The sequence below is a fragment of the Podarcis pityusensis genome (genome assembly GCF_964106645.2).
Source record: "Podarcis pityusensis genome assembly, chromosome: 6".
Classification (NCBI taxonomy): domain Eukaryota; kingdom Metazoa; phylum Chordata; class Lepidosauria; order Squamata; family Lacertidae; genus Podarcis; species Podarcis pityusensis.
Genome location: NC_138030.1, coordinates 95,153,899 through 95,179,955, shown reverse-complemented (window position 1 = coordinate 95,179,955; position 26,057 = coordinate 95,153,899). Strand labels below are relative to the sequence as shown.

At 45.2% G+C, this 26,057-nt stretch overlaps 1 protein-coding gene across 6 annotated transcripts; it reads right to left on the bottom strand.

Moving 5' to 3' along the window:
* Positions 1 to 892: 892 nt before the first annotated feature.
* On the bottom strand, positions 893 to 26,057 carry KIAA0040. Of its 6 annotated transcripts, none has more exons than XM_081012419.1 (4): positions 25,927 to 26,041; positions 6,272 to 6,467; positions 4,041 to 4,161; positions 893 to 2,937 (listed from the first exon to the last, which is right to left on the bottom strand). In XM_081012419.1, exon 4 carries the CDS (start codon positions 2,827 to 2,829, stop codon positions 2,524 to 2,526), a length of 306 nt encoding a protein of 101 aa, XP_080868545.1. In that variant the 5' UTR covers positions 2,830 to 2,937; positions 4,041 to 4,161; positions 6,272 to 6,467; positions 25,927 to 26,041; the 3' UTR covers positions 893 to 2,523. The 6 variants fall into 6 exon arrangements, with proteins under 6 accessions (XP_080868545.1, XP_080868544.1, XP_080868546.1 ...); XM_081012418.1 differs by having other exon boundaries at positions 25,923 to 25,987; XM_081012420.1 differs by lacking the exon at positions 25,927 to 26,041 and adding an exon at positions 25,201 to 25,269.

Sequence of the window (26,057 nt, the reverse complement as noted above, 5' to 3'; positions counted from 1 at the left end):
ACAATGGAAGTAAGCACGGAAAACCACTCTTAATTAGAAGCGAGGCCACCTGTAGTATTTTTTCATTTACTGTGACAGAAACGGCACCACAGCAATCTCAAAAAGTAAACAGCTATGTCCTTAACTCCATCACTCAATTTAAGTTGACCCCCCACTTAACTAAGGTTCAGCTGCAAGGGTCTTCTGGCAATTCCCTCACTGCGAGAAGGGGGGTTACAGGGAACCAAGCAAAGGGCTTTCTCGGTAGTGGCGCCCGCCCTTCAGACATCAAACAGATAAACAATTATACGACCTTCCATAGGCACCTGAAGGCAGCCCTGTGTCAGGAAGCTTTTAATGTATGGTGCCTTGTGTGTTCTTTTATATTCTGTTGGAAGCCACCCAGAGTACTGGGGCAACTAGATGGGGGGGGGGTACAAGTAATGAATAATAATAAGGTTATAAACTTAAACACACAAGGGAATGTCTCATTGAATTCAGTTGGAATTACTCCTGGGTAATTGTTTAGGCTTCTGCTTCATTGCTTGCTTAGACCGACAGTCCCACTTGTAGCTACAACAGCTGACTAACAAGAACCAGACAGGCCTGTACCACTTGCCTTACCAAAAAAAGCTACAAATTCCCTCTGTGTGCATGTCAAGCACCCAGCACACCACACAACAACTGGGTGTTATACTTGGTAGGTTACAATTTGTGCAGGCCTGAATCTGTGGACGAGAGCTTTTGTGATTGCCATCAGATTTCAGCTAAGAAAAGATAAGCATTTCAGCTCCCTTTTCATCTCTGTACAAACCGCTTCCCCGCGGGCAGTAAAATAATAAAACTGTTTTCTTTTCTCTCCCACCCAGTAAATGAGAAGTAGAGGCTGAGACACAATAAATAATCAGGTTAGTTTCATTTAAATAAATTTATTTTTTAAATAAAAGGCTTGTTGGGTTGGGTGCTTTTTTTGTTTTTTTGTTTTGCATGTGTGCATAAACTGTGCAATATAAGGGCAATCTCAGAATGCATATACAAAAACAAGGCACAGGACAAGTATTGATGAAAGAAAGGCAGTTAGTTGCACCACTGCCTAAGCCTAGGGCAGATCAGCAGGTGGACTTCCTAGGAGTATCTAAAAATATACCAGCAATTTCCTCGTCAGGGAATTCATTAGCATTCCATCTACAGACGACCTGAAATGTTGGCCCAAGTTGAAATTTCTCTCAAATTCCTAGATATGCTGATGGGTATGAGGCACTCAAAGAAATGAGTTTCATAGCTCTACCCCATTCACGTTTACACAGAAGCAAGTCCCTCCGTATCAAAGGGGCTTGCTCCTAGGTAAGTACACACAGGGTGACAGTCAGTAACTCCAGGGAGTTAGATATGGGCTTGAGGGAGGCTTTGATCTGCTGTGTGGAACCTGGAAAGAAACTCTGTCCAGGATCAGAGAGAAAAGGAAGCTTTGGGATGAAGACAGAAATGGAGACACCACTTCTATAGCTGAGGAAGAAAAAAGAAAAAAGGGAGGGACGGAGGCGCTGAACTAGGCGCTGCCTAGAAATCCTGCTCAAGGCCCCCTCCCTAAGATTTAACCAGACTCGTGAGACTGTGGGCTAGAAACTAGAACCTGTTGAAGAGTTGAGATTCTTGGTTATAAGGAATTCTGTGGCAACAATAGGGAGTACACAAAGCCCTAATTATAGCCTTTTGGGCAGATATTGTGGATTTGTGAAATCTGTCATCAGGGTTAGGGGACTCTTGTCGTTTGTCAGGGCGAAGGTGCATGCAATTCCACATCCGTTTCCAACAGTGAGGAAGCAAGGTACTTCCAAGAAGCCCACAGGTAGGGTGTTAAGGTCGCCGCCTTCTCTCGTTATTTGTCTCTCGGTGTGTGGTACAAAGACTTACACTCCCTTGAAACCTAGAGGATCCCCTTAGGCCAGTTTCTTAAACCTGGGTCCCCAGTGATGGCCTTGTCCCGCTCCACTAATCCCCTCTTAAAGCCATCTAGGCCAGTGCCCATATAAAACCTTTCGAAGAAGTCCTCTGTCCCTGTGGGTATGCATATGGTGACAGCGCTGGTACATGTGGTAGTTTGTCAGGGCATAGTTTGTTAGTGCCAGTCCAAGGCTTGTTTAAGAGTCACAGATACCTGTTCCTTAACTGCTAAAAGGGCTGGCAAGTCTGTTCAAGCAAGTCGTTATGTACACGTTGGACTAGTATGTCTGCTGGCATGGCTGTTAGCTCATGCCACCTGTTTGTGATCATCAGTGTGCATGTAAATGTGTGCCCAACTGAAGACTCCCCAGATCATCCCGGTGATGGGCCAAGATAGCTTCTTCAATCCAAACACCTTTATAAAAAGGAAAAGGGAGGAAACAGCTGAAGGTCAGTGCTTAAAGGGGAGGGACCCAGCATGATTTGTCCTCAGTCTTAGGCTATGTGGCCCAAAGTGCAATGTGAGACATTTAACAGAAGGCATGTGTGTGTGTGTGTGTGTGTACACACACACAAGCTCCTGTCCATCCCTCCCTTTGTCTAGGCCAGCAGCGATGGCCTCTTTTCCAGCATGAGCGCTTTGGGCTGTGCAGAAATCCACAGGTCCTCTTCCTTCTTCCTCCTCCTCATCTTCTTCCTTCTCTTCTCACTCGTGCTGTAGCTACTGCTGTCCTTCCTCCGACCGCCACAGAAACAGCAGTGGCAACAGACAAAGATGCCGACCAGGAGCACAAGGGTGGGGAGCCCCAGAAGCACAGCCAGGCAGACGGTGTTGTAGACCCCCTCCTGGTGTTTGGAGAGGATGAAAGTCCAGATCGAGTGGAAAAACTGACCGATCTGCTCCATGGCTGGAGGAAGGGCGGGTGGGATGTTAGACCACTCCCCTCGCCTGCTGGGTCTCCGTCTGCTGCCCAGAGCACATGGGTCTCGTGTGCAGATTCCTCTCACCAGCCCCTGCACAGGTGGGAGATGAAAGGTAAAGCAAGGCTGCCGTCGGGTATCCCCTTCAGATATTAGCCAAAGACCTCTGCTGGTAAGGCTATTATGACACTCCACAGCACAAAGTCAAGGTGACATATATGGCTCTCCTGCTTCCATTTTATTCTCGCAACAACCCTGTGAGGTAGGTTGGCTGGGAGACAGTGACTGACTCAAGATCACCCAGTGGAGCCTTCAGATGTTGGACTCCCATTAACCCTTGACCCATAACTAGGGAGGGCGGGAGCTGTAGCTGAATGACATCTGGGTGGGGGGCAAATGTTTAAAGCAGGCATTTTGTGCAGGCCAGTAACTCAAGATTTGTATAAGCTGGGGCTGAACTTTGGAACTGGCAGAAGCCTGGCCTAAACAGGAGGGATGACACTCCTTCCCCCTTTCCTTTTGCTTTTCAAAAGTAGGAGCCAAATTTCAGGAGGGGGGGGGAAGGTGAGGGGAGTCACCCCCCCCAATAATCTGGAATGGCACTATGCTATTGTCCAAGCAACAGCTGGGGTGGGAAAATGGCAACTGCCACTGGAGACAGCTATGCCCCACTGTCAATGTCCCAACAATATTACAACAGCTCTTGTGATGTGACATTTTAAAAAAGGCATTTGGAAGTAGCAGGAGTGCTGGCAGGTTTCACCTCCTCTCACAAAAGGTGAAATGCCACCTGCTTTTCATTATTATTTTATTGTTCATTCCAGTTCTATACAGCTTTATATATTTTTTGGGGGGGGAAATAACAAAGCCGTTTAGAGCTTACATTAAAATGTTAAATAAAACATTGCAGAAGAAAATAAAATGCAAAACATAAAAATAATAGTCTGTGAATGATGCCACAAAATGGGGGTGGTGATTTACCACATGTAGGTATAACTGTAGTTAACCCCCCCATTTTGAAGCTAGCTTCTCACACCTTTCAAATTCACCATGAATCAAACTGATGGATCAAATCCTGATTCAGGCAGGCAGTGTGACTTGTTTTGTTTTCAAAGGGCTGAATGGACTTGTGTATTTGGGCCTCCCTCTTTTTCTCTTTCCCTTTCCCTTTAAAAGGCAGTATAAAATCCAAATACCTTGAGAAATTGCTTCAGGGAGGAGTGGAGGGGTGAAGGAGGGGTGCCAGCAGAGGCTTCCAAGCCAATCAGCGCAGTGCACAGGTGTCTTCTGCAGTAAACATACAGAACCAAGTTTGATCTAGAAGAGAAGATTGTACATTTAAGCAAAATCTGCAATGGGTGCTCATCAAAAAGTTCAGTGTTCAAATTATATACATCTGCACCCCCCCACACCTCCCAGACTGATTCTGACTTGTTGTTGAAGGCTATCATGGGCCACACAGAGCCTGACAATGCTGTGAGGAACAGCCCTAGGGGAAAACAGCAGCAGGAGCACCAACAGATGTCATCAGAGGATGTCAAGGGGGCAAATCTCTTTGGTATTTTATTTGCACTTCCTGTGACCCTTGGCTCAGGCTTAGTCACTTTCTCTTGGGCTTCCAGGACAACTGTTGCCCCAGCTCTTATCATCAAAGCTTGTGAAGTTTTGCAACTTTTCATATGACTCCTGTTTCTAAACACACGTCTGGTTTTTGCTATAGCCACAGCATATCAATGAATTTCTACAATGGAATAGGCCGTGAATAGATAGGTCTGATTCTCATCTCCAGTACAAACAATAGGCATGTGGGTGCTTTGGGTGCGGTGTGTGTGTGTGTCATGGCTTTCTGTCTCCTCCCCCACTTCCTACCACAGATCACACTGCCAACATGTCGGGTTCTCTGAAAGGACTGTTAGCAGAGTTCATTCTGCAGCTGTAAATGCAACTCACTTTCCTACTAACTTCTATTCAGCACAAATATTAGCTGGGGCTGCAGTAGCAAAGAGGGAGGGAGGAATTAGGCTAAGGTTACCAGACGTCCCCGTTTCCCAGGGACAGTCCCCGGATTTACAAATCAGTCCCCATACAAAATCCATTGAAGTTGAAAAGTGTCCCTGGATTCATTAGCATCCTCCTATTGAACAAGTATTTTTTAAATATAATCCTTTATTAGGCATAGGCTTTTCCTATCTGATTCCAGCAGTATGTATGTAAATACATGCACATTTGCACTACGGCAAGACTGCCTACACAGCAATACCTTCATGGAAGGCTAGTCTAAGATAGATAAGGTGGTAAAAGGATGAACAGAGACAAAATTTCAATGCAAATGTTTCTTGTGCCAAACAATTCAGAAACAACACCTGAGCAATATATCTAAAGTAAGTGTCGAGCTTCTCAAAATGAAACATCCACACCACCAGGATGCACCACACCATACAAGGTACATGAGCATCATGTCCAGCCCAATGCTTTGCTTTGGTGTAAAGCAGTCAAGCACAGCCAATACACAAATGGGTAAATAAGCTGAGTTTCCACTATTTTTGTTTTAAGCAATCACTGTTTTGGAGAGATATGACCCTCTTGACTCTCCACTTCCTTTTTAAACTTTCCCCTAATTTTTAGATGTTTTCTTTAGAAGTCAAATGTGACCACGTGGGACTTCCTTGGCAGCTTAGCTTAGTGAAATTAGCACATTGCTGAACCTACTGCCTGGTTTTATACTGAACTTAAAATAGAACTTTAAAGAAACTGAAGCCTTAGCCAGTAAAGTTAATTCACACAAGACGTACTGAAGGTACACTCTTCTAGATGTCTACTTTGAACTAAGTCACACAGAGTTCAATGAAGCTTACTCCTAGGTAAGTATGCATAGAATTGCAGCCTAAAGTAACTTTTCCTGTTGCTAAGTTTGCTTGGGGCTCTTCTCAATTTAAAGGTGCTTTGGCCCTTTTAAAATTAGCTTTAATTTGGGTTTCTCATTTAAGATTGAACTGCAGTCAATCAAACCTTAACTGTTATGGCAGAGATAAACCACTGCAAGATAAGTTGCTACAGAATTACCTCTATAGGATTCAGCTTCTGACTTTTGTTTGTGTCAGCTAAATAAAAACCTTCTTGCAGCGATGATTAACTTGCCTGTCTGTTTTATTCCTCTATGCTTTCATTGCCTTCGGCTTGCTTGCTTTTATTATCTTAAAGCTGTGCCACAATGCAGAAGGCATATTCCAGGCTTGGAGTAGTAAGAGAAAAAGAGGAGCCGCAACACCGCAAAAGACCACACATAGTTGCGTAAAACGTGCATATGCTAATCTATCTGTATGGATGCAAATTTAAGAAATTGGTTACTATCATTTCAGCCAAAATATTGTTGCATGCCACCCTAACCTCCAGGCAGTAAGAGATTCCAGGGGTTCCAGGCACTTACCCAGGGTTTGGTTTTCTCAGAATGAGAAACAGTAGAGACTGTGGTGTTTAGATTTATTTACACATCATATATGCAACCCGAGCCTACAATGGAGGGGCTCACAGTGTTGACACCCCAAGAGGGTCTTGGGCTCAAGCCCTCTGGTTTTCATCTGCTCCAGAGGTGAGGCTTAATTGCTCAGCTACCGTCACCTGGCCTGGGAGAGAGAGAGAGAGAGAGAGTGTCCCATGATCTAAGTCTGCAAAACAATCAATCCACAGCTGGGCCATCTCCAAGAATAGGAGCAGGAGTCAGCTTTGGAAGGCTTAATTGCACAAGGCCATCTACAGCTCCTCAATTACAATTCTTCTGCATTTCCACTACAACAGTGTTTTAAGAACTTTGTTGAGGGGGAAACCTGTCTGTTGGGTTAAGAAATGCTGGTCATTTCTGAAGTTATGTGATCTGTGTGGCTTCTTTGTTGATGGAAAACAGGAAATATGCACACCAACAAACCATGCTTGTATGACTAATCTTCTACGAAGCTCCGTTAAGAAATTATATTATGTTGTATGACTGGTCTAGACTGTTAAGCAACTTAATTATATCTTTATATTGAATTGTACTGACTTTCATTTTAATGATTATAGTAATTTAGTTCTGATACTACTTTTCTCCGGTATCATTTTTCTACTATTTTCTCCTATACCCCTTAATCTCCAGGACTAAACTCAAGGCTCAGTGGTTCTGGCCATTGGTTCCCTTAGGCCCTGCTGACACCAATGGGACTCAGGTTAGTCATGGGCCAGACCAAGATATTTTGGCACCTGAGGCAAATGACAAAATGGTGTCGGATAGAAGAGCTCAATTTCCCCCCCACATCTGGCAACCAATGTGCCCCTTGGGTTTCCGATAGTACATGGGTAGATGAGTTTAAAAAGCCCGGGACAAAAAATTTCACGCCCTGTATTTAGCATAAACTTTGCAAGTGTATACTCCATTATGATAATATATATATGCATCAGAAGGCTTAGTTTGGTCAGAATTGAGCACACATTTGCAGAGTTAATGCTAAATACATTGCTTCCAGTAAATGAGCCAGCATAGAGGATTGTGAAAATTTGTGTCCTGGGATTTTTAGACTCATCTTTCCATGTACCACCTGAAACCCAAGGGGCACATTTGTTGCCAGATGTGAAATATGTTGGCATTATTTTTAGTTCTCCTACCCCACTCTGAAGATCTACATTAGGCACAAGAAGGGGCGAGAAGAACAAATATCTACATTGGGATTCTGCTGCCTGAAGCTGTTGCCTCACCTTGCCTCATTGTTGGGCCGGCCCGGTAATGCCCCATTGACAGCAACAGGATTTAGGCATAACTAAATTTCTGTTGCTTGGAGCCAACGTTTTCTTATTTCAATCCTTCTTACAACAGCTTTAGTTGGTGGATTATACTGTATCACCAAACTAATCGAAACCACATCAGCGTCAGCTGAGAGCCTGATTTATTTATTGGTTGGCCTTATAAGATGTTATCTCCCTGTTCTGCAATTGGAAGCAATCTGATGTTACTTGAGGTCACAGAGAGCTGCATGAATATCTAAATGGACAAAGGGAGCCTCATCACACCCTGGCAGAGAGCCATGCGACTTGCCTGAGGATGCTCAGGAAGTTTCAGGCATAGCCAAGAACGGAACCCCATTCTCTCCTTAATGTCTTCTTTCCCTGGAGCACAACAGCCTCCTTCTCCTCTGACCTAAATAGACTCTTCAGCGCCATCAGAAGGTGTCAGCCCTCAAACACATGCATCCCAGCCCTTACTTCAGGTTTACGAGGCTTCCCTTTCTCTTGTCAACAGGGGACAGAGAATCATAGAACTTTAGAGTTGGAAGGGAACCTGAGGGTCATCTAGTCCAACCCCCTGCAACGCAGGAATGTGCAATTGTCCCATATGGGGACTGGACCTGCGACCTTGGTGTTATCAGCACCACGGTCTAACCAGCTGAGCTACTGCAACTGTCGCTTGGAAGGGGAATTTTTCAAAAACCTTCCAAGAGAATATGAAGAACAATTATGTTAGCTTTTCCTTCTGATTTCCCTTCAGTTAATGTTTAACTATCAAAGCACAGCAGTGCGTGGCACCAGGGCCCATTTTAATATCAATCAACTATAAATATTAGATTGCAAAGAGCTGGTGAGGGGTACAATTCATAGTTTTAAAAAGGTGATGGTTGAATGGAGATCCTGGCTTAGTCTGGTGTCTGAGCTTTATCCTTGTTCACTTCTTTAATTCTTTCATCTCTTCCATTCTGCTAGAAATAGTCTGATTTGCAGAATGCTGCTCAGATTTGGCCTAATTGCTGCAGCAATAAATAAAACAGAATAAAATGCATAGTTCTATGAAATCCCTGCCATGTGCCTCTTCTTTCTTGATCTGCCGAACTGTACAGGCATAGCATGTTTGATGAGGAAAAAGAAACAGAATAGGTAGGAGTGGCGCATAATTCTCACTGGGAATTTTTCAAAAGAGATGGTAGAAACTGGAAACTTGCAAGATGAAATTCCAGATCTAAAGGGGCACAGAGAGCTTTTAATAGCCTCCTTGGCATCAAACTGTTTGCACAGAGAGAGAGCAGACTCAACAAGAAAGTGAGGAATTCCAACGAACATATACAGTTTATATTACCAATCCTGCCAACGTGTTCTAATAGCAAACATGGTGTTTCTTGTGCCAACTAGTGTGGCAGTGGAGTCGGATCATCATCAGACAAGGTGGAAGACTCCCCAAGTGTGCAGGAAATTATTATTTTGTAAAAGAGAGGAAGAGAAGGACAAGAGGAGACAATCCCACTAGACCTCCGAAAAGGGTCAACACAAGCAGAGTCCTGTTGGTGGAAGAGAACGTCTGAAACAGTTGAAAGCTCCTGGATGAAAACAAGGCTGTATTGCTCCAAGCAGAGGAGCAAGAACAGCCTCCTGAACAACATAAAAAAGAAAAGGCAAGAGTATGCCTTCTGGCATTTATGATGTAAAAAAATAAGAAAGGAGAATTTCAGGATGTTCATTATTGATTTTGCATGTACTCAGGAAAAGAAAAGAAAATGACACCACTTTTTTTTCTTCCAGAAGAAATGCTTAATCCTTTAAGGTTTGCATTATTGTTGTTAATTATAGTAATATATTGATTTTTATCACATTTTCTTTCTATTGAAGTATACTAGCATTGTAGCAGGAGGAAGCCAAACCAACCAACCAAAAGCCCTACCATCAAATGAGTTATTTAATAGAATCATAGAGCAGGAAGAGACCCCAAGGGTCATCTAGTCCAACCCCTGCAATGCAGGAATCTCAAGAAAAGTATCCATGACAGATGGCTATCCATCCAGCCACTGCTTAAAAACCTCCAAGGAAGGAGAGTCCACCACCTTTGGAGGGAGAAAGTTCTACTGCTGAACAACTCTCACCTCTTCAGAATCTCCTTTCTTGTAACTTGAAGCCATTGGTTCGAGTCCTACCCTCCAGAGCAGGAGAAAACAAGCTTGCTCCATCTTCCATTTCATTTTTTATGCTGCCTTTCCAAAAGTGTGCAAATGTGTGTTGCTATGTCATCAGTGCTGCTGGTAAAACATTCCAGTACAGTGGTACCTTGGGTTATAGACACTTCAGGTTACAGACTCTGCTAACCCAGAAATAGTACCACAGGTTAAGTACTTTGCTTCAGGATGAGAACAGAAATCGTGCGGCGGCAGCAGCGGGAGGCCCCATTAGCTAAAGTGGTCTTCAGGTTAAGCACAGTTTCAGGTTAAGAACGGACCTCCAGGACGAATTAAGTTCTTAACCCAAGGTACCACTGTAATTCAGAATCCCAAAATATTGGAAGAAATTTGGCAGGGGAGGCTTCCATAATTATCCATAGTATGAGCAACACTTGATAGCCCCTCTCAGCACCAAGGGTAACAATGCACACCTGTTAATTGATTGCACAGCAACCCAGCACACCTTTTCTGAAACTCTTAGTGAGTACCTATATAAGCACATAACTCAGAACAACTGTCCTTCCCTGACCACTTTACCGATGGAAAGGATTAGGAGGAGGAATTAATTGCCCATTGTTCTAGTTACATATTTTATTCATTCATTCATTTATGCAAATTGTAACTGGTGCATGGAAAGTAAGGGGAAAGATGTTGCAGAAAATCAACAGATCACTTTAAACATCCAGTTTGCCTTTTTCTGTTTGAACTGTCAACTCTTTGGGGGCAGGTTTCCTTACCACTTATCTGTAGAAGGGTAGCAAATGCAGTGCCCTCCAGTTGCTTTGGACTACAATTCCCATCATTCCTGCCATACTGCCAGCGGCTGATGGGAGTTGGAGTTCAACATATCTACAGGATACAACATTGGCTTGTATCCTTGATTTTTAGGGCTGTGTGGTGCATCATGTCTCTATAAACCAACCTGCTCCAGACATGTATGCTAGCAAATGGTAGCTTTCGTCAGTCTGTTTCCAATTTATTTTGCCTTCTAATCCTGAAAGGCTCTTTCATTTGTTTTTTTGAGGGTAGTGGCGGGGGGGGGGGGGGGGGGAGAATCAATCCATACAGTGTGCAACCCTCTGAATGGTTTTTAGCCGGGTGTGTTACAGGAAAAGGCGATGGGCGTGCAATGCTCTGAGAGTTTCCTCTTTTAACACTCAACTCCAGTCTGCGTGGCAGAGCACAGAAATACATCAAAGCTGCAGTCTTCACACTTTTTACTCCCATTCTGTGGGTTGGTAGGCATGACTAGAGATTAATGGTGCAAGAGTTGCTAGGTCACATTATACTACACATGGAGAAACAGGGAGGAGATGGGGCACAGAAAGTGTGCGGGGAAAAATAAGTTCAAAATACATTGGGCCAATAAAATCTTTATTTTTGTGCACATTTAGAATGTTCTCTCTCTCCCCTTTTAATTATTTATATTTTTTATTTTCCTGTGATTGGTGCTTTCCCTTCTTTGGCTTCTTTGCATGCAAGATAAAGTTCTTGCAACCACCTGCAAGTCTTCATGCAATCACTGTGTCAACAGGTTTAAAGGCTTCAGTGAAAACAGATAGTATTTGCAGGGTTGTTGTTTTTTAACACAGTACATGTAAAAATAAAACATGAAAGTCTACCCCCTTTTCAAAATTGTACTGACAGTTATCCATAATAATGAGGGAATATCTTAAAAACATGAAGGCATGTTTCCAGTGAGTTGAAAATGGTTTGAAAGAGGAATTGCCGCTCGTGGTACTCGCACCTCTTACACTTTTGATTCTGGTAAACATGTTTTGTAGGTTTTATTTTTTTACTTTCAAAATCCTGCAAAACCTGTTTGGTCAGTGGAGAAGAAGATGTGTGTGTTCCCTGTGGAAAGCAAAATCTCTCTCAAGCCACTTTCTTTTACAAAACTCCTCCAGAGGTGCCTTTTTTTCTCCACTGTTCCTTTACCAGCAGTTGGCAAATGTAAGTCTGACAGATAAAGCTTCCCCCACCATTTACATTCATGCTAGGAAAAGCTTCTTCTCCCGACAATACAATCCTATGCATGTCTACTCAGAAGTAAGCACCAGTAAATTCAGCTGGACTTACTCCTGGGTTAGTTTGCATAGGAGTACAGTGTAAATTTCTGTGTCCAACATCTTCTATGGTACAGGTCAAATGCTACAGATAGAACACACACTATAGCAAGTGGAGAGAACAATGTGAAGAAGGCTCACCCAAGACATTTTGCTGCCTGAGGCAAAGGAAAAGCTGGCACTTCCCCCACTCCAAATCCAGAAGCTGAACTGGAGACTGAATCTTCCCTTTACACTGTGTGTGTGTGTGTGTGTGTGTGTGTGTGTGTGTGTGTGTGTTGCACAGACTGCTCTGTCCTCCAACAGAAGGAACAACTGTGGGGCTCAGGATCTGCCCCCTGAGATGGGGGCTGGCCCCAGTACAGCATATTTTTTGCCTATAAAGGTTTAAATGCACTTTCCAATACAAAAAAGTTAAAGAATGCTAAAATGATTAAGAATTGTTGTAAAATTGTGAAACCTCCACCCTTCCTGGAGATGTTTGTTATATGAAGCAATGTTGCCAGCAGAATGTCTGAGATCAAGAAGTGATGTTTGGGCAGCAAGACTATATGTCTGTGTGTGTGTGTGTGTGTGTGTGTGTTTGTTTGTTTAAAGGGTTCATGTCCGGCTTGCAAATATCACAGGCTCATTCCATTTACCATAGTTTTTGGGTCCTGTGAGGTTAACAAACAACAAGGGGTGCCAGTAGGCCAACCAAGGTGACTGGCCAGTCTGTATTTTGATGTGTGACAGGGGTATGTGTGTGTCAGACTGGGATCTGAGATGGCTAGTAGCGGGGCTCCTTTTCTTGGGAGTTCAGATCCCTGGGATGCTAAACCTCTAGAGAGAAAAACAAATCCTTTGCTTTCTAGAATTAAGCATATGGTCACCACTTTTTTCTTTGCGAAAGAAGCAAGACAATTCCAACATGTATCCTTTCTCCCCATCACTGCATCTACTTAGCAGAAAGACAGCAATACAAACTGAATTTCTGCTTGCAAGAGGAAAAATTTCTGGCAAGAGGAAAAAACAATGCTTGTGGATAAGGGTCTTCATAGCACAGTAGTTTGGCTGCAATGACAAACCTCTGATGTTGGGAGGAAAATGTGTCTGGCTCTGCCTGGTGAGAGATGCTCGCCCTCCCTGGAACAACAGGCATTGCAGCAGGAGGGCAGGTGTCTTGCGCATGCACACACACACGCGTGCACACGCACACACAGCATTCCCATTGCATTCTCTTAATCCTAAACATCGTTATTAGGGAGCAAGCCCAGTGTAAAATCAAAGGGCTCATTTCTAAGTAAATATGCTCAAGGTCAAAGTGCAGAAAATAGAACGTTTATCTGAGAAAAATTTAGGTAGGTAGCTGTGTTGGTCTGACACAGTGGGAATTTTTTTTTTTTTAAAAAGTTTCTTCTGGGTACAGTAAAAGCTTTCTGAAGTATCTGAAGAAGTGTGCATGCATACGAAAGCTTATACCCAGAACAAACTTAGTTGGTCTCTAAGGTGCTACTGAACATTTTTAATTTTTTTTTTACTGAGAAAATTTTAATAACTTTAACCACAGATGCTACTGCAGCAGACTTGAGTCTATTGCAGCATCTGAACTGGCTGCATACAGAAGTACGAACGACGAAGCCACACAGTTTCATCATATAAATCACAGGTGGTTTTATTCCCACCCCCTTTATTCCAATCCTTGTATATATGCTCATGTTTCTTTAGTTTCTCAGACATTAAGAACAGGAAATGTATTTTTAGGAAACCAAATGCCGAGATTCTCACCTAATCATTTGGATGATTGAGACAGAAGGCTTTCCTGGGAGCCCTAGGCTTGTTCGGACAATTATTAAGAGCTCATTGACAAGATGGGAGGCCTGATCCCTGAACGGCATCTTGTCCATCGCTAATAATCGTCCCCAACCGCAATAGGCAGCTACAGGTGAGTTGTGAATTTACTTCACAGGGGCAAACTGATGGTAAAACCGTGGAACAGGCCACAGAATCCTCAGTAACATGCAGGGATTTCATGCATAGCTGTCAACGTTTCCCTTTTTTAAAGGGAAATTCCCTTATTCTGAATAGGATTCCTCGCAAGAAAAGGGAAAACTTGACAGCTATGATTTCATGGCACATGTGTAAGTGGTTCCTTGATAGGCAGGTCAACGTGGAAAGGATTCTCTAGGTAAGGTAAGAAAAATGTGCCACAGAGCTACTAAGGAGAAACAATCACTCTTCTGACTCAGGGGTGATACTGACTTATCTCCATGTGAACCAAGATACAGGCAAAAGCTCTTTTTGAGCATCAACAGTGGCTTGGTCAAAATCCTTCCCATAACCATCTGAGCTGCTCATGAGTGTTTCCTGCTGTGTCTGATTCCTCCATGGCTACTAATTCCAGCCTTTGAGTCCCTCGAGTTTCACTTTCATCCATTTGTCTAGTTTTTCTTTCCTTGGTAAAAAATTGTATGAAAATCTGAATCACAGACGCACACATTTTACAAAACAAAACTGAGAGGCAGAATGTGTTGTGCTCACTGAATTTGCTTTCGCTTTTGTCCCTCACAGAATACACACAAACTGTGGTAATTTGACAGCCATTATTCAAGGCACCTTCTTTTCTGCCTATCATCTAATACCCTACAACAATTCACTGAATTAATAAAGACTTAAGCTGAAATCCTATAATCACTTACCTGGGAGTAAGCTCCATTTAACTCAATGGAGATGAAGATGGATTTTGTAGGCAATGTAGCTCCCTTTGAAATGCAGAATTTCAGCGCAGTGCAGAGAATTTAAGTTGGTGGACGTGCCCAAGGATTAAGGTTTTCTGGGAGATGATTTATAATGAATTAAAAAAGGTATTTAAATATACCTTCTTGAAGAAACCAGAGGCCTTTCTCCTGGGCATAGTCGGCCAATCAGTGTTAAAGAAGGACAGAACTTTCTTTATGTATGCCACAACAGCAGCAAGAATACTTATTGCAAAGCATTGGAAGACACAAGATCTACCCACACTGGAGGAATGGCGGATGAAAATGATGGACTATATGGAATTGGCGGAAATGACTGGCGGAATCCGAGACCAGGGAGAAGAGTCGATGGAAGAAGATTGGAAGAAATTTAAAGACTACTTACAGAAATACTGTAAAATTAATGAATGTTAGAATGATGACGGATTGAAGTTAAGCGGTTTCTAGCGGTAACGGTATAAAAGAATACAGAAAAATTGGTTTTTAATATGTAAAAATTTAATGTTATAATATATCAAGATTAAAGATCAGGATTAAAAAGGAGGGATAGGAATCGCTGGACTAACAAATTGAATTGGAATACAAAAGAGGGAGGTATGAGGAGGTCCGGGAAACAAGTAAATGTAAAAGAAGTGATGAAAAGAAGGAATTGTTTTTAACTGTTTATTCTTTTTTGTATTTTGTATTTTGTATTCTTCCTTTTTATTGTTAATTTTCTTAATCTTTTTCTTTTGAAATTTTAATAAATATCATTAAAAAAAAAGAAAAGAGAATTTAAGGAGCAGTCACTTAATGGTACTATTAAAGTTGGCTGTTGCACAGGACCCTGAGAGCTGGACCCTTTTTCTCCTCACGTGGCCAAGATTTGCATTTAACTTACTGGACATGCCTGATGGGTTTTGGTACTCCACCTCGGTGGATGCTGCAAGTCTCTTGAGACAGCCCCTCCTCACCCATCCTGCCAGGCCCTGTGGCTTGCCTTGCCCACCTGGGCCTCCCACCCTTAGAAGGTGCGCCTTCCCCCAATGTGACCACAGGAACATGCAAAAGAGAGGTTTTCTAAATGCACCATTGCTCCCAAGTCAACTGTCTGAGGGGCGGGGGCATTAAAGGCAAGTGCAGAGGCCCGAGAAAATCACTAAACTAACCCCCAGGATCTGTACGCCCCACCCCTTCTAAAAGATTTGGAAATTAAAGCAACTTTTTGGCAAGCGTGCTTCTAATTCCTGAGGACAGACAGCAACATTCTTCAGCGGAGCTCTTTGCTCTGACCCCTGTTCTAAACTCCAGGGAGAAATGTGACAGTGTTCATAAACAACATGGTGAAGCTCTGACAAGTACTTGGCCGCTCAGAGAATCCAGTTTTTGGCTCCTTCCCCTTTCCCTCTGGCTCAGCCTCCGCAACAGGGCCTTCTGATGCCCCCCATCCTCTGCCTTAGGAGGGCTCCTGCTTAGAGAGGCATACAGCGAAGGGGAAAAGTATTTGATCCCCTGCTAAATTTGCCCGTTTGCCCTCTGACGAAGAAATGACCAGTCCATAATTGTAATGGTAGGTTTATTGTAGCTGTGAGAGACAGAATAACAACAGGAAAAACCCCCAGAAACCCAGAAGACAAAGGTCAGAGATTGATGTGCATTATAATGAGTGGAATAAGTATTTGATCCCCTATAAACCAGCCAGATGTCAGGCTACCTAGTATCTTCACTGTATGCAACGAGCTGAGATTGGAAGCACGTCCTATAAGGGAGAGGTCTTACCTGTAATCCCAGCTCATTACAGTACCTGTACAAAAGACACCTGTCAACAGAAGCAATCAATCCAGCAGATTCCAAAGTAGCCACCATGACCAAGACCAAAGAGCTGTCCAAGGATGTCAGGGACAAGATTGTAGACCAGCACAAGGCTGGACTGGGTTACAAGACTATTGCCAAGCAGCTTGGTGAGGTGACAAATAATTGGTGCAATAATTTTCAAATGGAAGAAACACAAAATAACTGTCAACCTCCCTCGGTCTGGGGCTCCATGCAAGATCTCATCTTGTGGAGTTGCAATGATCAGGAGAATGGTGATGAAGCAGCTGAGAACTTGTCGATGATCTCAGGGAAGCTGAGACCATAATCACCATGAAAACAGTTGGTAACACACTACGCCGTGAAGGACTGAGATCTTGCAGAGCCCGCAAGGTCCCCATGCTCAAGACAGCACATGTACAGGCCCGTCTGCACTTTGTCAATGCACATCTGAATGACCCAGAGGAGAACTGGGTGAAAGTGTTGTGGTTAGATGAGACCAAAATCAAGCTCTTTGGCATCAACTCAACTTGCCGCGTTTGGAGGAGGAATGCTGTCTATAACCACAAGAACACCATCTCCACTGTCCCAACATGGAGGGGGACATATTATGCTTTGGGGGTGTTTTTCTGCTATGGGGACAGGACACCTTCACCGCATCGAAGGGACAATGGATGGGACCATGTATTGTCAAATCGAAATCTTCAGCAACACACATTCAAACCCATAGAGAGTTGTTTTCCACTTCATTGTCGATTAAACAATTTTACTTAGCAGGGCCCTCGGTGCTCTTGGAGGAAACTGATTTTCTAGATCTACTCTGGTACCTCTGGGCCGGTCGAAGATGGCGACGAGGTAAGACGCATTTGCCGGAGTTCATTTCGAATCCTCCCTAAAATCTGTGTTGTGGCACCCAGCCTTTCAAGTTCTTGCTGAAGATTGTATCAGAGTGCTGGAACCCATGCCAGGAGTTCACATTGCTGATAATTGTAAAGCCTGCATCGTAAATCAGCTTTAATGAGCAGATAATTGTATTCTCCGGCAGCCTTGGAAGCAGCCTTTGACTTACTGGTTTTCCGCCAGCTTACAGCCAGCTGTATTTCTATTTCTACCACCTTTTATTACCTTTTAAGCACTGCTATTTTAAAAGACTCATAATGATGGGCCAAGGCAAACGCCTAAGGGATTGTGACGAGGCTCTGTCCTCCCCAAGAGCCAAACAATTAAAAACCGACCCCCCCGTGTCTGGCAAACGGAGTGACCCCACTGAACACTACTATGGGGTGAAAACTCAGAACCGTTTCTACCCTCTAACGTCTCCAGAAACGACGTCAACACCAGAGGAATTATTTTTACCTCAGACTAAAACCACGGACGGCAAGCTTGGAGGAAGAGGGAGTGTCCCATTGAGGGTGGTGCAGGACGCTGGAGCTGAGGACTGCGCAAGACAAGAACAACAGGAACATCTCCATCTTGTGGTCAGAACCCTTAATTGCATATTCAAGAAGATTGATGTGCTATCCTCCCAGCTATGTAACCTCGAACAGAAAATTGATAACCTCTGGTCAGAGTTTAAACCAACTGTAGATACGGGGGACTTGAAGTGCCAGAGGTCCTTACCTCCAACCAAAAAAAGAAGTGTGATCCCTAAATATAAACCAAATCCTGCACTGAAACATCAAGCGTTGTCCCTGCAACCTAAGAAAATCTGCCTAAACATCGGGGCAGGGTCACCAAGGTGGCTTACTCTGAGTGGAGTTAAAAAGCATCTAAGCAATCTCCTAAACATAGAAATCTCACAATGCGATCTTATTGCAGTATTACCTTTGAACCAACACCTCAGGCAACAGAAAGTGATGCTTGCGTTTTACTCTCCAAGGATCCCTTCAGCTATCATCAGGCAGAAATCACTCTTGGCTAGGTATGATATCATCCCAACAAGAGTTTTTATGGATAGCATGACCCACCCCCTTCTACTTGCTGGCCACGGCACGGAGCAGACTCTGTCGGAGAGGTCAGGAGTACCTCGGGACATCGAGCCTCCTCTCTCGGAGGATATCCACCCGTACCGAAACTGGACTTACCCTACGCCCCCACGAGCTTTAAAGAAACCCACTGGCGCAAGTAATTCTCTGACCCCGCCGGAGGAAAGAGAGCTTTTAGCCACCTTTGGCGACCTTCCACCGAGAGAACAACAAGAAATAATTGATAGACTAGAAGTACTAAATCATCAGCTCATACATGTCCAGAAGAACGGAAAAGTCCTGCCCACTTTTCAGGATATCCCTGCCAGCTTTTCGGAGTCGTGTTTTAAGGAAGCAGGAAGTCTTCCTTACCTTAGTCCAGCTCCTAAACCCATGCCTCCCCCTCTTGTGGGCAAAACCCACCGACGCTTGGCAGACCCAGGTCTTGCCTCACAAGTTGGCCTCTCATCCCAACTCTTGATAAATTTTGACTCGCCCTCCAAGAGTCCCCCGCTGAGGAGTGTAACTCAGAGTTCCTTCCACCAAAACAATTCCTTACCATCTAATCCATCAATGCCGGAACTGGAGTCTTCATACTCCCCTGAGCGGCATAGACCCGACATACAAACGGTACCAGTACGCCGAGCATCCCCCGTACCTTCGCCAGTACCAGGTCAGGGGAGTGCTCCACCTACATCAAAAAATGGCCCGGATTTGATTGAAGACCCGGCTGGACATATAAACCAAATGGTTTCATCGGCGACCTTTGGACCTCGCGGTGGGGCAGTCTCAGCAAATCCAGTGGAGTTTCCCACTGAAGTGCCCGCCCTTGGGTTAGCCAGCGGGAGACCCGTTTTGTCGCCCCAGCCAGAATACCTCACTACCAACTTTAAGACTAGGTACCTTCAGCAGGTGCCTGCCATGCAAAGTAAAATAACTGACTTTTTTGTGGGGTCTGCCTTGCCTCCAAAGGACTCACATTTCTCCCCGAAATGACAGCGAATTGGTCACAACAGGAACTCCCCCCTATCAGTCCTCAGCTGGAACATTGCGGGCTGGAGGGGAAAAAAACTTGACCCAGAATTCTTGGAGTATATTAACCTGTTTCATATTATCTTGTTCCAAGAATCGTGGGAAGTAGAGAAAATTGCCCTAAATGGCTTTGAGCTTCTAGAACTCCCTGCCTGCCCCTCTCAGAAAGGAGGCCGCCCCAAAGGGGGCCTAATAATAGGCATCTCCCTCAACCTACATTCTAAATTTACTCTAGTACAGGCCTTGCCTCCTTACGCCCTTACCGGGCTGATTGAGGGAGAAAAGATCTCACTTCTAGTTACAAATGTTTACTTGCCACCTGGGGGTTCTTCCTCCGAACTGGGCTCTAAATGGGGCTCGCTAGAAGAGCATTTGCTCTCATGCTATGTTAAGTTTCCAAACACCCCGGCCATAATAGGTGGCGATTTTAACGCCCGCACAGCAGCAAATTGGGACTCGCTGACCAAAGCTAAATGGTGGGTTACCCCAAACCTTGATAATTATGATCTGGAACATATCATGAGGAGAACTTCTAAAGACCAACGAGCAAATGAGGCTGGAGTACTCCTCTATCAAATGGCCATCCGTTTAAATCTGGTCCCCCTAAACGGCACATGCCTCCCTGATATTCCAGGGGATTTCACTCACCTGAGCGTCAAATCAAACAGCGTCCTCGATTACCTGTTGGTCTCCAGTGATCTACTTAAGTGTATTTCCACCTTTAAGATCGAGAATGTACAATCTAGTGATCATCTTCCTCTGGTAGCCAAGCTTTCCCTGAACTGGCAGTCGGAGGCCCATAGACATGCGACCCAGATGGTAACCAACGAATCTCTCCAAGTAAGAGGAATCAAATGGTCGGAGACCCAGGCTCAAAGGTATCAGGAATTCTTTCAAAAAGAAATCCTCGGGCCCCATTCCAACATAGGCTCTGCCTCAGATGAGCATAGCATAGTGTTGAAACGCTTCCACCATCATACGACTGATCTTACGTCCTTCTTCAGGTTACCACCCAAAATATTAAATCGAAACGAGTATACTTACGGTGCCCCCTGGTATAATTCTCAGTGCAAACAAGCAAGACAGCGCCTTCGTGCTATATATAATGTATATAAGACCTCTGATGCATCTACTCTGCCAGCTAGTTATGCACAAGCCAAGCAAGTTTACAAACGCACGCAGAAAATTGCCAAACGTGAGTGGCAACAAAATCGCTGGCAGGCCTTGATTACTGCTTCAAAGCCACATAGATCCAGGGAATTCTGGTCTTTGATTAATAGAAGGGCGAGGAAATACCCAAGGGCTGTCATCCCAGCACCGACATGGGAATTGTTCCTGAAGAAATGTTTCTCACAGGCAGATGCCCCCTCCGACCATCTGATGCATCTGTTTTCCCACCTACCTATTTGGCCTTCCACCGATCCTGACGAAATAGCTAAGCTAATAGCCCAGCTGAAACCGGGCAAAGCCCCAGGGCCCGACCTGATCCCTGCTGAAGCCATCAAACTACACCCAAAATGGTGGGCTGGCATCTTGGCCAAAACCTTCGACGCAATCAACGCTTCCGGTCTCATCCCCAAAATATGGAAGGAGGCCATTATAGTACCAATTCATAAAAAAGGTTCTCCAATGGAGCCGGAAAACTACCGCAACATCAGCCTCCTCTCGATCATAGGGAAAATTTATGCCAGCTTTTTGCTGACTAAACTATCGCGATGGGTAGATGAGACTAACCAGATTGGCCATGAACAAGCAGGGTTCAGAACTAAACGTTCTACAACTGATCATGCGATAGTTCTTTACCATCTGGCACGGAAGTACTCCTCCCCTCCCCGGGGCTACCTTTGTGCTGCCTTCTTAGATCTAAAGGCAGCCTTTGACAGCGTTCCTAGAAATATTCTTTGGGAGAAACTTGCGAAACAGGGCATCGATAGAAGACTCCTATGGCTTATAAGTCAGCTCCACGAAGGTACCCATGCCAGAGTGAGACTTACTCCTGCGGGCGACCTCACAAATTCGATACCAATAAACAAGGGAGTGCGCCAAGGATGTATACTGGCTCCCTGCCTATTCAACCTATTCATCAGCGACATGCGAGCACCCCTAGTCAACTCATCTCCAAGTACACACGCGCCTAGACTAGCGGATTACCGCTGTCCACTCCTTTTATATGCGGACGATGCGGTAATTCTATCTTATACACGTGTTGGACTAACCAGAGCTCTGAAGATCTTTGCCACGTATTGTCAACTCAACCAATTAACCATCAACCATGTTAAATCTAAGATTCTGATTTTCACCAGAAGTCGGAGATTATACGAATGGAAGCTTGGCGGAGCAAAAATAGAGCAAGTCCTAAAATTTCAATACCTAGGAGTTATTTTTCAATACAATTTGGGGTGGAAAGCACAAATCCAACACCTACTTAATAAGGCCAAAACTCTGTCATATGCGCTCCTCCGATTTTTCTTTTCGGATGGAGCTTTGCATGTTCCCTCGGCCCTAAAGGTGTTCAAGGCAAAAGTGGTTACCGCGCTTGCCTATGCTGCCCCGCTCTGGGCCGTGATGACAGATCTTGCTCCTCTTGAGACTCTGCAAAACCAATTCCTACGTCGGATCCTAATGCTTCCCCTGTGCGTAAGTAACGCAGCCATGCGACTAGAATTGAAGATCGCATCCCTAGAAACCTGCCTGTGGAAGCAAGTCTTCAGTTATTGGTTATCATTGTGGCATAGATTACCAGACCATTACCTTGTCCAATGCTTATGGCGAGATGAATTCTCCAGCCTTTGGACTAGTAGAATTCATGCCAAACTCCTGAGTTACGGAATCTCTCCCTTAGATTCCCTAAAACTAGATCAAATCACTGCTCAAAGACTGATCCGCCAAAGACTGGATGACATCGATTTACAGCGAAATTATACGCTGGGGGGAGGTGTTTGTTCGCCCCAGAACATTGGTATTACTTTAACTTACTGCGTTCCATCATACCTCTCCTCCCTTTCGACTGTTGCCCATAGGCTGGCCTTCACCAAAGCGAGGTTTAACGTTTTTCCCTCCAATGTTCTGAGACATAGATTCTCAAAGGGCCAAGCCTCCGCCATGTGCGAATGTGATAAGGAGACGCCGGAGTCGCTTCAGCACATTATGTTCACTTGCCCCTTGTTCAACGGGCCACGGGCAAATTTGTTGGGATCAATCATGCAGAAACTAGAGGGTACCCCACCAAAATTCCACCTTGCCCAAATCTTGCAGGATAAGGATACCCATACGACCCTGAAAGTGGCTAGGTTTCTGGTCGCTGTCCTTACCCAAAAGCGTTGCCAAGGAGCACTACAAGCTAATTAAGGCGCAGTATGTCATTCCATCTCATAGTATTTTATTGTTACAGTGGTGTTTTAGCGGCTGTTTTTACCCACGTGCACAAGCTGTTATTTATGTCTTGTTTTTCTCTGTATGGGCCTATGGCCGTAATAAATATTATTATTATTATTATTATTATTATTATTATTGTCAAATCTTGGGTGAGCACCTCCTTCCCTCAGCCAGGGCATTGAAAATGGGTCGAGGATGGGTATTCCAGCACGACAATGACCCAAAACACACAGCCAAGGCAACAAAGGAGTGGCTCAAGAAGTAGCACATTAAGGTCCTGGAGTGGCCTAGCCAGTCTCCAGACCTTAATCCCATTGAAAATCTGTGGAGGGAGCTGAAGGTTCGAGTAGCTACACATCAGCCTTGAAATCTTACTGACTTGGAGAGGATCTGCAAAGAGGAGTGGGACAAAATACCTCCTGAGATGTGTACTAAGTCATCTTTTGCAAAGGGATCAAATACTTATTTCACTCATTATAATGCACATTAATCTCTGGCTTTTGTCTTCTGGGTTTCTGGGGGTTTTCCTGCTGTTATTCTGTCTCTCACAGCTACAATAAACCTACCATTACAATTATGGACTGGTCATTTCTTCGTCAGAGGGCAAACGGGCAAATTTAGCAGGGGATCAAATACTTTCCCCCCTCCCTGTACATATAAATCTGGAACTCACCACAAGTGTTCCAGGGGGCCCAGGCTAGTCACAACGATCACCCCCCAACCCCGAGCAAGAGCTGAAGAGCCAACAATATTGTCTGACAAAGGCAAAACAAAGGCAAGGGACCTTTTAGCCCCCTACCCTGTTAGTGTGAAAAGCACCCTTTCTTGAAGCACCTCAGGGCCAGACTACACAGGACATATGTTATCCATGACTGCAACTCCCAGTGTTCCACCTGCAAGTTCCTGAATTGCTTGGAGGTAGTGCACATTCTTTACCTGCCCCAATCAAACACCCGCCCCTTCATGAAGCTGTTCTTAGCTCCACCAGTGGGTAAAGGGCACCTGCGTTTTGTCTGTCTTTCCCCCTCTACTGAAGCTACTAGCAACTTCAGAAGTTCGCAAATGGATGGCTGCAGGACGATACTATTTCCATCAGGAAAATTATGCAAGGGAAAAGGTGGCTACTCCAACCAAAATCAGACCTGATTCTGATTTCAGAATAGATATCCGAAGAGGAAGCCACAGATTCCTTGGGTCACTCACATGCAGCTTGGCTGCCACTTGCTCAATATCATTCACTGCACCTTAGCTGGAGGACAGGTGCCCAGTAAGGGAAGCTCTGCCAAACTGGCCTCCTTTGCTGTTCACACTGGATAGGGAGGGGTTAAAGAGCCTCTGGCTTGTGTCTCAGCTTGGGAGAAATTGGCCTAATGTGCCTATAGACTGCAGGTGAGTAATAAAAGAGACAATCTCTGGGATCCAGACTTGGCCCCTGTGACTTCCAGTCGCCCATCCCTATGGTTAAGTCATGCGTTTCTTCATTTCTTGCACTGTTCCTGTGCCAAAGTGTGAGCGAATACTGAGGTATGCAAGTTTTGGGCATGTTGGGGATGAATAACCTATCTGAGCACCAGCGGTGGAAAAGCAGTGTGGAATTCTAGGAAGCCAATGCAAGTGAAATATGTGTCGTTTTGCTAGTGAAGTCTGGTCCTTTTTGTTTTATGAACACACCACAGCAAGAGCATCATCTACCTTCCACAACAACATTTTCCCTTGTGAAAAATTCTGGGCCATCATGCTCACTATTTGAAACCCCTGGCATTAAAGCCTGTGGCCACCTTCTTATCATGGGAGAGAACAAGGCACATAACCTCTTTCTCATTATACAGTGGTACCTCGGGTTACATACGCTTCAGGTTACAGACTCCACTAACCCAGAAATAGTACCTCAGGTTAAGAACTTTGCATCAGGATGAGAACAGAAATTGTGCTCCGGCGGCGTGGCAGCAGCGGGAGGTCCCATTAGCTAAAGTGGTGCTTCAGGTTAAGAACAGTTTCAGGTTAAGAACGGACCTCCGGAACGAATTAAGTACTTAACCCGAGATACCACTGTATATGTTTATAGGTAAAATATGGTGGTTGTTTTTTTTTTAAAAAGAAAGAAATCTGGGTTACTTTCAGTTTACACCTCTGTGTTAAAACAGCCTCACAGGACATATGTAATCCTGCCTGCCCTATAGCACTACGAGTCCCACTTCCCCAAAATGATACCCAGCAAAACGCTTTTCTTTTTTAAAAAAGCGCTGTTCTCACTCTAGCAATGATCCTACAGTCTCCGAGCTGAACAGATTCCACATTGTCTCAGGGCTCCAGCAAGAGAACTGGGGGACTCTTACGAGTTGTTTGTGGGGCTGGCACTGCCTGGCTAAGCAGACTTGGGCACGTCGTTTTGCCTTGTGCACCCCATTTTCTCCCCCACAAGGAATATAACCCGGAGCGTTCTTCCTACCTTCCCTCCCTGGACGAGTCTCCAGCTCTTCTCAATATTTCTTGAAGTGTGGTCTTGCCCAGGTCTAGATCAAAACTAAGGCAGAAGCCCAGGGGCGGAGACGAAGCACCCAGCCTCCCTCCCGGCTCCCCCCGAGCCCGGCGTCAGGGGCGCGCCGCCTCGCAACACGCGGCTTCCGCGTGGCTAATAGTTGCGGGTGGAATGATGAAGCCAGGAGTTTTCCGATCCCGTCTTAAAGCCATCTCCGCCACCTTTTGCGGCAGCCAAGTCCGGAGAAGGGCTGTTTTGTCTGCCCCGGGTCCGCTGCACATCTAACGCGGCGGCCGCTCCGGAGCCCCCCAGGTCGGGGCTGGGGAACCGCCGAACCGCTGAGCGCGCCCGGAGCTTCCGGGAATCGGGATCTACTTGGGGAGGGAGGGAGCAGGCGAGACCCGGACCCCGAAGCGACGGCAGGCTTGAAACCAGCTCCGGCTGGTCCCGAGTGCCGGGCTCCCCGTCCGGGTCTCGCAACGCGCATTTACTTGCGCCAAGCCCCACTTTGCGCAAGGCGACGGGTCTCCAAGGAAGGGCCGGGAGCGCCAAAACGGCGGGGAAGCGGATGCGAGGATGGGCGGCGGGGTGGGCAGAACGCGCCAAGGCTGTTTGGCCGCTTGGGCGGCCCCGAGTCCGGGTCGAGCTGGGTTCTGGAGGGCAGGGAAGAAAAGCAGCGCGGCCGCTCCAACTTACCGGCTGCTCCTCCATCCACCGGGCGGCCCAGAAGTTTCCGAGCTGCCGACGAAAGCAAAACCAGAAGCCACCGGCCGGAGGGCGGCCGTGCCTGCCTCTTCCTTCCCGCCGGCTGTCAGCCTCCCTCCCTC